This window comes from Mustela lutreola, chromosome 10 (assembly GCF_030435805.1).
Source record: "Mustela lutreola isolate mMusLut2 chromosome 10, mMusLut2.pri, whole genome shotgun sequence".
In the NCBI taxonomy this organism is placed as follows: domain Eukaryota; kingdom Metazoa; phylum Chordata; class Mammalia; order Carnivora; family Mustelidae; genus Mustela; species Mustela lutreola.
The window spans coordinates 24,286,382-24,302,487 of NC_081299.1; the positions used below are offsets into that span (position 1 = coordinate 24,286,382).

Sequence of the window (16,106 nt, forward strand, 5' to 3'; positions counted from 1 at the left end):
GGCCGTGTGGGGGCAGGGGAGGGGCGCCCGCCTCGGATCCACAGAAAGCCATTCTGCGTGTCTGGATAGGCTGCGAACGCAGCTTCCCCGCCCACTCTACCATTCGGGACGCTCCGACTGGCCAGTGTTGGCGCGAAGGTGCGCGAGTCAGCCCTCACGCAGGGGCAGCAGGAAACAATAGAGGCCGCGCGCGCAGAGCGAGCGCCCGTAGCCTCCCCGCCCCTCCCGCAACGCTAGACCCCGGGATCCCCCCGGCTTGCCTGCCCGCCATGGCCGACAAGGAAGGTGAGGGTGCTGGGGCCGCCCCAGGAGGGCGGGGGATGCCGGGCTGGCGCCGCGGCCTCGACAGGGCCTAGCAGTGACGACAAGCCCGACTCTTGAGTGCTGTTCCCACCATCGAAGGCGTGAGGAGAAATCGCCCCGTAGGGCGGGCTAACGGCGCGCCAGTTTCTCCGGCGCGGAGGCCGGTCCCCCGGGTGGAGGCCGGTCCCCCGGCGTGGAGCAGGGGCGGGGAGTGGGGGGAGCCCGGGCCCGGCCGGTGTCTGGTACCTTTCCGCGCGCCCTGTCCGTCTGCCCGCCTCTCCCGGTTCTGCCTGAGCCGTTCGCTACCCCAGGGGCCCAGGAGGCCCGCGCCGGTTCCGTAGACTCGGTGCGAATGGGAGCGTGCTCATGAGGCCCGGCGCCGTCGCGCGAACGGCTAACGGAGTGACGGGCCTGGCTAACCCGAGAGAGTAGTTGCTGCGGGCCCGCGCGCGTGGAGAGCGGTGTGGGTACCTCGGCCGCGGGGAGAATTGCCCATACCTCCTCCATTTCAGAATCTGGACTCGAGCATTGCCGGTAGCTTTGGAAGTGTTGACTCGGTTTCCTTTTGTGTTCGCTAACTTAATTTGTTTTTAACTTTTAGCAGCCTTTGATGACGCAGTGGAAGAACGTGTGATCAACGAAGAGTACAAAATATGGAAAAAGAACACCCCTTTTCTTTACGATTTGGTGATGACCCATGCCCTGGAGTGGCCTAGCCTAACTGCGCAGTGGCTTCCAGATGTAACCAGGTGATGTGAACCTTTTGAACGTTGTCTTGTTGTGTCCTCCTTGGTGTTGATTTTCCCTGTTTCCTCCAGTCCCCCAAAGAGAGCACGTGATCAAAACCCAGTTGGTGACCTTTTTTCCTAGCCCCCAAAATAAGACAAAAATGTAAAAGTAGTTTTGCAATGTACCTGATAAGAGAAAACTTGTTTTCTTTCCCTGATAACGAATTGAATAGTCTGTTGTAACTACAGTTAACGAAATAATGTAAAATGTGTCAGCTTTCAAGAAAATGCTGTGATGAGTTCAGCTTTTTCAGCAACACATTGGAACTTAGAGGTAGTAGCTGGCTAGTACAAAGATTTATGTGACATGGTACCTGCCTTCAAGGAGCACAGGCATAGTTGAAGAGGCTGATAGAAGCTAATAGTTACAGTGACATGTGCCAAGAGCAGTTTTACAGAGATACTTAGGGTGTTTAGAACTAACACCTGAGGGGTGTCTGGGTGGCTCCGTGGTTTGAGCCTCTGCCTTCTGCTCAGGTCATGATCCCAGTGTCCTCGGATGGACCCCCACCCCTACCCCTGGCGTTGCTCAGCGGGGGACCTGCTTCCCCCTCTCTACCTCTCTGCCTACTTGTGATCTCTGTCAAATAAATAAATAAAATCTTTAAAAAAAAATAAAACTAACACCTGAAGGTGGGATGGTTTTTGTATAAGGGAATAATGCATAGTGAGAGATTAATCACTTGTAGGGTAGGTCTTACGCATGAAAAGCTTACCTCCAACAAGATAAAATAGTACTTAATTTATCCCATTTATTTAGGGTCTGCTAGGTTGTGCAAATTTAGATAAGACACCTTCCCTGCCTTGACTTTTTGTGTGTAGTATGGTACATACCACCCCCCCTTTAGTTTAGGGAATATGGCTGAGGATCCCTAATGGATGCCTGAATCTGTGGATAGTACTGAACTCTATATTATGTTCTTTTTTTCCCCCATATATACATAGCTGCGATAAAGCCTCACTTGAAAATTAGACATATAAGAGGATAATAGTAAAACAGTGATTATAGTAACAGCATAATAAAAGCTATCTGATTGTGGTCTTTTGCTGTCCGAATCTCTCACTGTGTACTCACCCTTGTGATGTTGAGAAAAATGCTTATGTGATGAAATAAAGTGAGGTGAATGACATGGGCATAGTGATGAAGTATTAGGCTGCTACTGACCTGATGATAAGTCAGAGGAAGATCATCTACTTCCGGAGGGATTGTGGTTGACCATGGGTAACTGAAACCACAGGTGGAGGGGCTACTGTATTACAGTAAAAAATAATTATCCTAAGAGTGGCACAGATAAAATGATCAAGTGATTAGGGGAAGGAAAAATCACCTCAATTTAGGGTATCGTGAAAGGCTTCCAGGAGGAAGTGACAATGCGGAGATGAACGTGAATTTAAATAATACAGGATTTTATCAAGACCAGTGTAATAATGAGTTGTTGGGATAATGAGTTTTCTTTTATAAAATTGCCTCACCGTTCATTATAGCATTTAAAAAATGGTATTATAGGGGCACCTGGGTGGCTCAGTGGGTTAAAGCCTCTGCCTTCAGCTCAGGTCATGATCCCAGCGTCCTGGGATCGAGCCCACATCGGGCTCTGCTCAGCAGGGAGCCTGCTTCTCCCTCTCTCTCTGCCTGCCTCTCTGCCTACTTGTGATGTCTGTCTGTCAAATAAAATCTTTTTTAAAAAATGGTATTATATGCTAAATAAGGTTCTTCAGAATTCAAGATCTTGCAGAATGTGGCTATGTTTCAGCTCAACAAGTAATAGAAATTTGATGCAAATTTTACTAATAACTCAGAGGTTACTACCTTCACAGTGGCATTAAAAAATGAGGAAGTCTGCCCTAAGGATGTTTACAAAACTCCTAATAAATGCCCAGAAATATAGAGTTGAAAGCTTTGTCATTCATGACCAGGAGTTCCCATATTCAGCTGATCGATCAGAATTATTTAGGTTCAGGGTGCCTTGGTGGCACATTGGTTAATCATCCAACTGTTGGTTTCTGCTCAAGTTGTAATCTATAGAGCCCCACCTTGGGCTCTGCATGGAAGTCTCTTTTCTCTTCCCCTCTACCCTACCCCCCCACACCCTCGCTTTCTAAAAAAAAAATTTCTTTTTTTTTAAAGAATTACTTGAGTTTAGATTAAGTGGAGTCATTGCTCTCAGTTCTCAGTGATAGTCAAACCATTTAGGAACTGGTGGCAGAGGACTTGTTGAAAAACAGTTGAATGGTGATTCTACAGTCATGAGCTGTATCATGAGCCACCCCAGACCTACTAAATCATCCTGGAGCCATATTTTTAAAAACCTTCCTATATAATGCAGTAATGAGCTCAACTTGGAAAGCAGTGAATGAGACTAAATTCCCCAAGGTTGAAATCTGTGTTATCTTAGTAGTTTCTACTTTAGCAGACGTAGGTAAATAAACCTTTTTGCAATGTTTGACGTTGGTCCAAACACCCAGTCTTTACCTTCCTTTTTTTGTATTCTACACATATAACAATGCTGATTTTATTTTTTTTTTTAAGATTTTACGTATTTATTTTGAGTGAGAATGGTGGGAGGCAGAATCTTCAAGCAGCCTCCTGCTGAGCACAGAACCCCACGCAGGGCTCAGTCCCACAACCCATGAGATCATGACCTGAGCTGAAATCACGAGTTGGTCTCTTAACTGACTGAGCCACCCAGGCACCCCAACAGTACTAATTTTCTTTTTAAGATGAGGATTACTTAGAAGCAATTATGTAGTGTTAGCTGTTTGGTTTTCTTGTGTTTGTTAGCGTCGTCATGGCAGCGGGTGGCAGTGGTGGTATTTATTCATACCCTTTTTTAAAAAAATAAAATTGTAGCTCCGTAATGCTCTTCTGCCCTCACTTCCTGTGGTTCCTTTACCCTAAATTCCGGCATTCCCAGTTTTGTGTTGACAGCTCTCTTTCTTCTTCTTTCTTTCTTTTTTTCTTTCTTTCTTTCTTTCTTTCTTTCTTTCTTTCTTTCTTTCTTTTTTTTTTTTTTTTTTTTTTTTTTTTTTTTTTTAAGATTTACTTTATTCATTTGAGAGAGAAAGACAGAGCACAAGCAGAGGGACAGGCAGGAGAGGGAGAAGCAGGCTCCCAGCTGAGCAGGGAGCCTGCTGTGGGGCTCCATCCAAGACTCTGGGATCATGACCCTAGCAAAAGGCAGACACTCAACCATCTGAACCACCCAGGCACCCCTTTGCTCTGTTTTCTCTATGTAGGATAGAGATATCTATTGCCTCTGTGCAGAGGAATTCCTGTTGGTTATCTCTAGACCCAACTTCTGAGCTTTTCTGAATTTTCAGCTACCTGCTGGTGTCTTTTCTGGAGTATCTTTTTGTCTTCCCCAACATCACATGTTCCAAACTGAGTATATTCTTCCCATAGAGTCCCACTAGCTTTCTTCTCTTGTTCCTAGTTCTCTTTATCATAGTTGACTTTGGTTTGACATTCCTAGGTTTTTCTCTTTTTTTTTTTTTTATTTCGCAGTTCATTTATAAGCCCCAGTGGATTCTGTGGGGTAATAGCTTTCTTTTCTAGACCAGAGATTCTCAAACTTGAACATGCATCATAATCAACTGAAGGAATTACAAGATAGATCATTGTGCCTAGCATCTCAGGTTCTTAAATTTAGTAGGTCTGGAGTGGATCTGAGATTTGCCTTTCTAGCTGACTTCCTAGATGATGCTGATGTTATTGGTCCTGATGCCACACTTGAAGAACCTCTGCTTTACACTGTTAGATTAATCCCTCTGTGGTAATTCAGATCAATAAGATCTTTTAAAAAAAAAAAGTCAGAGATGTAGCTTTTTTTTGTTGTTAAAGATTGGTTTATTTGACAGAGAGATGAGCACAAGCAGGGGGAGCAGCAGGGAGAAGGAGAAACAGGGAGCTGGATGCAGGGCTCAATCCCAGGACCCCAGGATCATGACCTGAGCCAAAAGCAGATGCTTAACCAACTGAGCCGCCCTGGCGCCCCAGAATTGTGGCTCTTAGTTTTTCTTCCCCAAACCTGGTTGTAATAGTGCCTTTTGCGTACATGTATATATATCACTGACTTCATTGTTTCTCTTAGTATTACAAATTTGAATAGTGACCATGTATTGCTGTTACAGACCAGAAGGGAAAGACTTCAGCATTCATCGACTTGTCCTGGGAACACACACGTCCGATGAACAAAACCATCTTGTGATAGCCAGTGTGCAGCTCCCTAACGATGATGCTCAGTTTGATGCTTCACACTACGACAGTGAGAAAGGAGGTAGGAATCTTCAAATTGAAAGAAGGAATGATGTATGGGTTATATCTTTCGTATCTTTGAATTCCCATGGAAAAGGTATAAAGTTTGATTTTAGAAATAAGATATTGAGCTGTGGAAAGCCTGAGTTGCAATACAGATATTAGATATTAGAAGACATACTTTTTTTTTTTTTTTTTTTTTTAAGATTTTATTTATTTATCAGAGAGAGAGAGGGAGAGCGAGCGAGCACAGGCAGACAGAAAGGCAGGCAGAGGGAGAGGCAGGCTCCCTGCTGAGCAAGGAGCCCAATGTGGGACTCGATCCCAGGACGCTGGGATCATAACCTGAGCTGAAGGCAGCTGCTTAACCAACTGAGCCACCCAGGCGTCCCTAGAAGACATACTTAATGCACACTTGGTTCTGTCTTTTCTAGAAACCTTCGTCTACTAGATTGGGGGGGGGTCTAGAATTGAAAGAAACCAAAATCTGCCATTAATTCTTTTATTTTTATTTTTTTAAGTTACATTTATGTAATCTCTACACTCAGCATGGGGCTCACACTCAACCCTGAGATCAAGAGTCATAGGCTCTTCTGACTGAGCCAGCCAGTCTTGCCTTTATTGTGGTGTTTTTTTTTTTAAATCCCAGCTTTATTGAGATATAATTGACATATAGCTATAACATTGTATAAGTTTAAGGTGTATAAGGTATTGACTCATATATTGTAAATTATTACCATCATGGGTCTTTTTGTTTAAGATTTTACTGGGGCTTGAACTCACAACCCCAAGATCAAGAGTCACATTCTCTACCAGCTGAGCCAACCAGGTGCCCCCAAAGTCCACCATTTATTGCTATGCATACATGGATGCATATGTGCATTCTCAGCATGGGAGGTGATTGCCCCTAAGGTGAAGAAAATTGGTTCTTGGAAAGGGGGGTGCATGAAAATAATTTTAACTCTTTAAATGTATAAAGCACAGTTATATATGGTATACATAAATACATAGGATATCTGTGGTATTAAAATTTCATCAGGAGGGGCGCCTGGGTGGCTCAGTGGGTTAAGCCGCTGCCTTCGGCTCAGGTCATGATCTCAGGGCCCTGAGATCGAGTCCCTCATCGGGCTCTCTGCTTGGCGGGGAGCCTGCTTCCTCCTCCTCTCTGCCTGCCTCTCTGCCTACTTGTGATCCCTCTGTCAAATAAATAAATAAAATCTTTAAAAAAAAATAAAATAAAATTTCATCAGGAGTGTCAGAAAAGATGTCTTTTTGTTTTGTTTTGTTTTAAAGATTTCATTTACTTACTTGACAGAGATCATAAGCAAGCAGAGAGAGGGGGGAAACAGGCTCCCCACCGAGCAGAGAGCCCGATGTGGGGCTCAGTCCCAGGACTCTGAGATCATAACCTGAGCTGAAGGCAGAAGCTTAGCCCACTGAGCCCCTCAGTGTCCCCAGAAAAGATGTCTTACAAGGTTTGGGGGGTGAGGGAGGTTGAGAAACACTGGCTTAAATTACCCTTTCCATTTTGAAGTGGTAGAAATGACTTAACATGGTACTTGATATATATATAAAAATTAGGGGTGCCTGTGTGGCTCAGTGGGTTAAGCCGCTGCCTTTGGCTCAGGTCATGATCTCAGGGTCCTGGGATCGAGTCCCACATCGGGCTCTCTGCTCAGCAGGGAGCCTGTTTCTCTCTCTCTCTCTCTCTCTCTCTGCCTGCCCCTCTGCCTACTTGTAATCTCTGTCAAATAAATAAATAAAATCTTAAAAAAAAAAATTAAGTGAGCCATTTAATTATATTTTATATGAGGAGATCGCCTAAGGGTTTAGCTATTCATGAAATACTTAACTCTCTCCCTTTTAATAGAGTTGGAAATGGATGAGTTACGTTTCTTGTTCTAAACTCAAATTATTACCCAGAGATAAAAGACGCACGCTCATTGAGATATGTGATCTAAAAAATGGATGTTTAATGTTTCTTGAATTTCTCTCCATTAGCAGAATCCATTCTTTTATCTAAGTTCTTTGAGCTCCAGTTACTTGCCAGGATTGTTGTGTACAGTTAGTTGGTCTTTTGATCACTGCATATTTGCCTTAGGGTGTTACAGAATGCAGAGTAATAAGTTCTTACGATAAAGGTCCACAGATAACGGTTTTGTGTCACTGACCCAGCTGTGCGTGATACAATTACTGGGAAGTTACTCTTTGGGTAGACATTAGTGTTGGGGTGTAGGCGGGTGGTGGACACTGAACTTAAAGAGTCTAAGGAGTTGGGCTTAAGGTCCTGTTAACGCCACTCACTAGCTCTGTGGTTTTGGATAAATCATTTAGCCTCTCTGAGCATCAACTTCCTTTCTATTAAGTGAAGATAAATTGTTTTTAAATAATATTTTTGGGGGCACCTGGGTGACTCAGTGGGTTAAGCCTCTGCCTTTGGCTGGGGTCATGATCTCAGGGTCCTGGGATAGAGCCCAGCATAGGGCTCTGCTCAGCAGGGAGCCTGCTTCCCTCTCTCTCTGCCTAGCTCTCTGCCTACTTGTGGTCTCTCTCTCTATGTCAAATAAATAAATAAAATCTTTAGTTAATAAAATTTTTCGTGACAATGAAAATACTTAGGTAATGTAAGAATTGTTTTTAAGAAATCAAAGCAAATAGAAAACTATGGATCCTGGCCACTGCCATAAACCTATCATCTACATATAGATCACTGTTAAATTGATTGTTTTCTGAATGATTTATCTGTCCCATTTATTGGCTCAGTCATTCAACATATATTTGGAGTACTTACTATACCCCAGGCTTTTTTCTTGGTTCTAAGAATGCAGCATAGAATATGCTTTTCTGGCCGATGTGTCTTGGACATCTTTTTGTGTAAGATGTATCTCCTTTTGATGGTTGTATACTATGTCATAGTTAACCATCCTTTACTTGATATTTAAGTGGCTTCCAATTTTCTGGCTTGGAAAACAGTTCTTGTACCATATGTCTTGCATATTTTTGCTGTAGAGTAATTTTCTAAGTGGAATGCTGATCAGAGGGCAAGAACATTTTCAGGTAAAATTAATACTGCTAAATTGCCCTTCGAGAAGGATTCCCAGTCCCACCAATAGCAGATGTATTTATGTATGTTTTGTGTATTTATCTTTATGCCTTCGCCAGCATTGGATTTACTTGTCCCAACTTTCCTCTGATACCCTTCAGATTTTGTGTCATTCTTGGAAACGCCTTTATTATTCCAAGATTTTAAAGTATTTACCTGTTGTTTTCTGGGCTTATTTATGTTTTGGCCATTAAAACTGTAATATTTCTGGAATTTGTTTTGGCATTGGGTATGGAGTAGGAATCCAAGCATTTTTTTTTTCTTTTTTTAAGATTTTATTTGTTTATTTGACAGAGATCACAAGTAGGCAGAGAGAGAGAGAGAGGAGGAAGCAGGCTCCCTGCTAAGCAGAGATCCCAATTTGGGGCTTGATCCCAGGACCCTGGGATCATGACCTGAACCGAAAGCAGAGGCTTTAACCCACTGAGCCACCCAGGCGCCCCCAAGCATTTTTTCTAAGTGATAAACAATTTTTTTAAAATACCATTTGCTGGGAGCACCTCAGTAGCTCAGTTGGTTAAGCTTAATTCGGACTCTTGTATGTTTTTTTAAGATTTTATTTATCTATTTGACAGACCAAAGTGGGCAGAGGAGGAGGCAGCCTCCCTGCCCAGCAAAGAGCCCAATCCATCGATAATCGGGGCTTGATCCCAGGACCCTGGGAGGATCATGATCAGAGCTGAAGGCAGAGACTTTAACCCACTGAGCCACCCAGGTGCCCTTAATTGGGACTCTTGATCAACTCAGGTCTTGATGTCAGGGTGGTAAGTTCAAGCCCTGTGATAGGCTCCATGCTATACGTGGAGGCTACTTTTAAAAAAGATGCCATTTGCTGGCAAGTAGTTTCTTCACTAATTGTTGAGGTGGCATTTTTTAAACATACATACATTTTCTGGTAACAGTTTTTTGAACAGCATCAAAACAACTTTTGCTTTATCCCACTTAATGCTAGAGGAACAATTAAAAATACTGGTAATGATGGGTGATACATTTGTAAAATTCTATAAATTACTCTGTTTAATCCTCATAGGGAACTCTGTAGTTGTTTTGTAACTTGCCCTAAGGTTACACAGCTTATCTCCCTCCCTCTCTCTCCCCTCTTCCTTTTACTCCCTTTCCTTTCCCCCAAGTCCCCCATCTTCAGATCACTGGATAGGTTTGGTGCTTTAGAGAGGGGGGCCGTACTCTCTTCTGTATGGTCTTAACAGTGGTGAAAGCAGATAATACCTAATGTCTCTTGGGTGATTATTAGGTAGATAAGCTTACTAGTCTATCTTGTTCTCAGATAAAATATCCTGGGCTCTCAAATTGAACTATTGCAATAAGTTACCGTCCACTTGACCCCATTTGGTTTTAGGTAATAGATGGCAGACATCTTTCAAAAGATCAGTGAACTTTCAAAGTGAAAACTGAAGACTGTCTTTGTCCTGTTTTGATATTAAAAAGAATTTGTGCGGAGTGCCTGGGTGGCTCACGTGGTAATTTCGGGGTCCTGGGATTGAGCCCCGCATCTGGCTCTCTGCTCAGCGGGGAGCCTGCTTCCCCCTCTCTCTGCCTGCCTGCCTCTCTGCCTCCCTCTCTGCCTACTTGTGATCTCTCTCTGTGTGTCAAATAAATAAGAAAAGAATTTGTGCGTTTATATTAGGGTCAGCCAGGCTATAGTCGCATTTTAAGCCCATGTAAAACAAGAGTAGATGTAAAATTTTACTTATGACTCTGTTACCAAGATCTCCCAATATCAACAAGTTTATTTTTAGCAGCTTATTTGGAGAATTTTTTTTAAGATATCTTTAGTCTTTTGTCTGAATTGTATAAAATAAACATTAAATCATGATGAGGTAATTGAGTATTTGTTGTTAGAATTTACTCTTTTTAGTAAAAAGGTGTTTATGGACTCTGGCTTACAGGTAGAAATCAATGCTGGTTACCTCGTTTGTGGGGGAGGGGTAGATACTAGTTGGGAGGGACATGGTAGTACTTTCTGGGAAGCTGAAGATCTTGGTGCTGGTTTTCCTGGTGTATACATTTGTAAAAATTTGTCAAGCTAGGCACTGTAGTTCATAGTGTTTGTTTTTTTTTTTTTTAAAGATTTTATTTATTTATTTGACAGAGAGAGATGACAGGCAGAGAGGCAGGCAGAGAGAGGAGGAAGCAGGCTCCCTGCTGAGCAGAGAGCCTGATGCGGGGCTTGATCCCAGGACTCTGAGATCATGACCTGAGCCGAAGGCAGCGGCTTAACCCACTGAGCCACCCAGGCGCCCCGTTCATAGTGTTTTATATGGAGAGACATAAACAAAATAGGAATACAACTGGACCTTGATGGTCATTTAATTCATTGTACATGGATAGCTCAGTCTTTCTTTCCTACTTGAGATTTGGCCTTTCGTTTATCAGCTTCAGCTTGGGAGCCCCTAACTATATTTTAGATAGATAAATCCTCATCTTTGTAAAAACTCAATTGTGAATCCTCTAAGCTGACTTATTACTGTGTTGTTGTTGTTTTAAGATTTTATTTATTTATTTATTTGACAGACAGAGATCACAAATAGGCAGAGAGGCAGGCAGAGAGAGAGGAGGAAGCAGGCTCCCTGGGAGCAGAGAGCCCGATGTGGGGCTCAATCCCAGGACCCTGGGATCATGACCTGAGCTGAAGGCAGAGGCCTTAACCCACTGAGTCACCCAGGTGCCCCTATTACTGTGTTTTAACCACAGTTAAGGAGACCCTCTGTTTAGTATGTATCCAATACCAAAATACCCCACATTATGTAATTAGTACCCTTGCTCTGCAGGCTCGCTGCCAGCTGTTGCTCTTCCCTTGTTACTGGGATCTCTTTAATTGCAGTTAGGCTTTTTTTGTCATAGTCATCTGTAGTTAGAGTTTATCTCTGTGTTTGGACTGAAAGTTCCTTGCAGTCACGTATCTTACCATGCCTTTTTTTTGTAATTTATTTTAGATTTTATTTACTTATTTGAGACAGTGAAAGAGAATATGAGAGAGGAGAAGGTCAGAGGGAGAAGCAGACCCCCCGTGGAGCTGGGAGCCTGATGGGGGACTCGATTCTTGAACTCCAGGATCATGACCTGAGTGGAAGCCAGTTGCTTAACCAACTGAGCCACCCAGGCGCCTATGCCTTCTTTTTTTACATTATAGATACTCGTGGTCTAGAGTTCTGGGGTTTTGGGTTTTGTTTTGTTTTTTTTAATATATTTTTTAAAGATTTTATTTATTTATTAGGCAGAGAGGCAGACAGAGGGGATGGGGGAAGCAGGCCCCCTGATTGTGGGGGAGGGGGCAGGACCCTGGGATCATGACCTGAGCTGAAGCAGAGGCTTAACCCACTGAGCCACCCAGGCGCCCCTAATACAGCTTTGCACTGGTTTTCTTTTTTTTTTTTTTTTTTTTTTGACAGAGAGATCACAAGTAGGCCAGAGAGGCGGCAGAGAGAGAGGGAAGCAGGCTCTCTGTGTTTGGACTGAAAGTTCCTTGCAATCATGTATCTTATCATGAGTTTTTTTGTTTTTGTTTTTTGGGTTTTGTTGTTGTTTTAGATTTTATTTATTTATTTAAGAGAGGGACAGTGAGAGAGAGCATAAGAGGAGAAGGCAGAGAGCCTTCTGAGCAGAGAGCCTGATGCGGGGCTCCATCCCACGACCCTGAGGTCATGACCTGAGCAGAAGGCAGAGGCTTAACCCACTGAGCCACCCAGGCACTCTGCTAGAGTTCTGGGGTTTTAATGTGAGCTTTTTTTTCCTCCTTCAGAGTCTATTCTGCGTGTTTGTTTTTAGATTTTTAATGTGTATGAAACATTTGCATTTCAACCTTTAAAAGTTATTTAGTGGAAATTGAAAGTTATCTAGTCTGCCAGCCATATTATCTATGTCCTTGCTTTTTAAAAAAAAAAAAAAAAAAAATTATTTATTTATTTGACAGAGATTACAAGTAGGCAGAGAGGCAGGTGGGGCGGGGTGGGAGGAGCAGACTCCCTGCCGAGCAGAGAGCTCTATGTGGGGCTTCATCCAAGGACCCTGGGATCATGACCTGAGCCGAAGGCAGAGGCTTAACCCATTGAGCCAACCAGGCTCCCCTATGTCCTTGCTTCTTTGGTTTGTTTTGGTTTTGTGGGCTTTTTGTCTTTTTTGTTTGTTTGTTTTTGTCCTTTTTAAAAGATTTTTGTCCTTCAAAGTATAACACTTGTATAATGGTGCTATTGACAGTGTTTTCATCTGTCATAAGTTACTGTCACTTAAGTTACTGTCACAACTTAGCTTTATGGAGAAGGTGTTTGAGACTCAGAAATTGAAGGCCTTCCCCAAATGACCAAGCTCTGGCAGTCAGTTAGGCCAAGGTCTGACTCTTCCTTAGATATCTTATCATGCTGCCTTCTGTAATTCTTTTTTTTTTTTTTTTTTTTTTTTTTTTAAAGATTTTATTTATTTGTCAGAGAGAGCGAGTGAGAGCGAGCACAGGCGGACAGAGTGAAAGGCAGAGTCAGACGGAGAAGCAGGCTCCCTGCGGAGCAAGGAGCCCGATATGGGACTCGATCCCAGGACGCTGGGATCATGACCTGAGCCGAAGGCAGCTGCTTAACCAACTGAGCCACCCAGGCGTCCCTTTAAAAATTTTTTTTTTTTTTTTAGAGAGAGATCACAAGTAGGCAAAGAGGCAGGCAGAGAGAGAGAGAGAGGAGGAAGCAGGCTTGCTGCTGAGCAGAGAGCCCGATGTGGGACTCGATCCCAGGACCCTGAGATCATGACCTGAGCCGAAGGCAGTGGCTTAACCCACTGAGCCACCCAGGCGCCCCGCCTTCTGTAATTCTTTCGACTAAACATTAACTACCTTTGTTTATATGTTGCTTTGCCAGGATTTACATAATCACAAATTATATTGTTAACACATTTTATAATGGCACTTGGGAGAACGAAGTGCATACAGTAGCCAAATGTGAATAAAAAATATTTTTATCTAGTCTTTGCCTGCCTGGTTTATTTCAGCCAAGGATTGTAGTTGGCATGTATAAGTGGGTGGGGGAGATGGTAAAAGAGAATGGAACTAGCTGTTGTGGCTCTGTTTTTCCTCATTGGACTAAGAGAAATGGTATAGGGAAAAGATAATGGTGTGATGGTATTTCAGGAAGGTCATTCCAAACTGTAGCTTCAAATAAATGGTGTATAAAGGGGACTCTTTAGTACCTGGTATACTGTGTACTTTAATATTTGTTAAAATAGTAACTTAAAGAGCACATGGGTGGAGTAGACTGTTGAGCCTCTGAGTCTTGATTTAGGCTCAAGTTGTGGTCCTAGGATCTGGCCCCATGTCGGGCTCTGCACTCAGTGCAGAGTCTGCTTAGGATTCTCTCTCTCCTCTCCTCCTGCTCATTCTCACATGCACATGCTCTTGCTTTCTCTCTCTCAAATCTTAAATAAAATAGTAACTTGGTTTTACTTATTTAGCACTTTTTTGGTACTTAGATTAGATTTGAAAATTGCTTATTGAGAATCTACTTTTGAAGTGGAATTGGTAGTGTTTCCTGTTTTTTAGATAGTATTCATATTTTTTAGCTAGGAATCAGGAGAATGAGAATTTTCACTAGATTCAGTTGTAGTCCTGTCACTAGGAATGGATTAATGTAGGTATGCCAGATTATTATTTTTCTTGGCAAAATTTGGGGGAGATACTGACTTCCCTTCTATGTAGGGTTATAACAATCAAATGAATTAAGAGGTATGAAAACACTGTATACTGTTAACAGATGTCTAGATTATTTCTAGTATTTACCAGTTTGCCTGTGTCATAATTTGAGTGACAGAGAAGCTCTTGCTTTGTCCTCATTTGCAATTTCTTATATATTTACAGAATTTGGAGGTTTTGGCTCAGTTAGTGGAAAAATTGAAATAGAAATCAAGATCAACCATGAAGGAGAAGTAAACCGGGCACGTTATATGCCCCAGAACCCTTGCATCATTGCGACAAAGACTCCATCCAGTGATGTTCTTGTTTTTGACTATACAAAACATCCTTCCAAACCAGGTACCTGCCGCCTTCAGTTCAGATACAGATAATGAGTCACTATGGGAATACACTTTTCCACTCAAACTGAGTGTAATTGCTTGTTAAATGTATATTCTAACATCTAGTGATGTATACTGGTATGTGTTGATATTCTTCTCTTGCGTTCCTACCTAAATGGAAAAAAATGCTTTTTTACACAGAACAGAATCATGGTGCATTTTAAGTGTTAACAACTTGATCATAATGGGTCTCTATTGCTATACATATGAAGAGCTTCATACTTCTTCCATCAAAATTCCATTATGCTTTGTAGACCCAAAGAGGCAGTAGACTTTGGATAGTCTTGATATGTGTGTTAATTTGCAGACCCTTCTGGAGAGTGCAACCCAGACTTGCGTCTCCGTGGACATCAGAAGGAGGGCTATGGACTTTCTTGGAACCCAAATCTCAGTGGGCACTTACTTAGTGCTTCAGACGACCATGTGCGTATCTCATTTTGAAGCAGATCTGGGCTAGTTATCAGTTGGTTTCTTTTCTTGGGTATGTGGGGAAGTGAGAATCTTCCATTTATATAATAGTTAATTTTACATTTAAGACCATCTGCCTCTGGGACATCAGTGCTGTTCCAAAGGAAGGAAAAGTTGTGGATGCGAAGACCATCTTTACAGGGCATACAGCAGTAGTAGAAGACGTTTCCTGGCATCTGCTCCATGAGTCTCTGTTTGGGTCAGTTGCTGATGATCAGAAACTTATGATGTGAGTAGAATCCATGTTTGAGTTTTTTCCTTGTTGTCTAAGTTTTATGTTACCCATTTTAAGCTTTTTTTCCTGTTTTTTCTTTTATATTAAAGCTGGGATACTCGTTCAAACAATACTTCCAAACCAAGCCACTCAGTTGATGCTCACACTGCTGAAGTGAACTGCCTATCTTTCAATCCTTACAGTGAGTTCATTCTGGCCACAGGATCAGCCGACAAGGTCAGTTTGGTTCATTTTAAGAGAAAAAAAAATTTTCTTTTGCTTCCTTTGAGTAAACAAAATCTTTCAGTTGTGAGTTTTCTTTTCATAAAAAATTACTGATTGCTCTTGCTTTCTTTTTTGTATATAGACTGTTGCCTTGTGGGATCTGAGAAATCTGAAACTTAAGTTGCATTCCTTTGAATCACATAAGGATGAAATATTCCAGGTAAGAGAAACTAATGCTACATTTGTTTATTTTAAGGAAAACCTGGATATGTGAGTAGGCTGTGTAAGTAGGCACACTTGTACTTTATCCCATTATTACCAGTAATAGAAATCTCCGCATCTATGCTCATCTCTGTAGGAAATGTGATTGTTAATTCTGTACTTCCTCAAACTGGTCTTTGGTGACTTACACTCTTGAGGTATTAAGAAAATCAGTGCTCTGGGGCACCTGGGTGGCTCAGTGGGTTAAGCCGCTGCCTTCGGCTCAGGTCATGATCTCAGGGTCCTGGGATCAAGTCCCGCATCGGGCTCTCTGCTCAGCAGGGAGCCTGCTTCCCTCTCTCTCTCTGGCTGCCTCTCCATCTACTTGTGATTTCTCTCTGTCAAATTAATAAATAAAATCTTTAAAAAAAAAGAAAGAAAGAAAGAAAAGGAAATCAGTGCTCAATAATTCATGTTCCT

The 16,106-nt window shown here is 42.4% G+C and overlaps 1 protein-coding gene across 2 annotated transcripts in view; it reads left to right on the forward strand.

The window, feature by feature from the left end:
• RBBP4 (RB binding protein 4, chromatin remodeling factor) overlaps positions 1-16,106 on the forward strand; it is a 24,556-nt gene continuing 8,450 nt past the window's right edge. The window contains exons 1-8 of one of the 2 annotated variants that reach the window (XM_059138110.1): positions 1-285; positions 908-1,052; positions 5,223-5,368; positions 14,304-14,477; positions 14,826-14,941; positions 15,055-15,215; positions 15,311-15,437; positions 15,568-15,645. In XM_059138110.1, the coding sequence (XP_058994093.1) occupies positions 270-285; positions 908-1,052; positions 5,223-5,368; positions 14,304-14,477; positions 14,826-14,941; positions 15,055-15,215; positions 15,311-15,437; positions 15,568-15,645 (963 nt within the window). In that variant the 5' untranslated portion in view covers positions 1-269. Of the gene's footprint in view, positions 286-904; positions 1,053-5,222; positions 5,369-14,303; positions 14,478-14,825; positions 14,942-15,054; positions 15,216-15,310; positions 15,438-15,567; positions 15,646-16,106 lie in introns of both variants that reach the window. The other variant, XM_059138109.1, reaches the window with a different exon arrangement.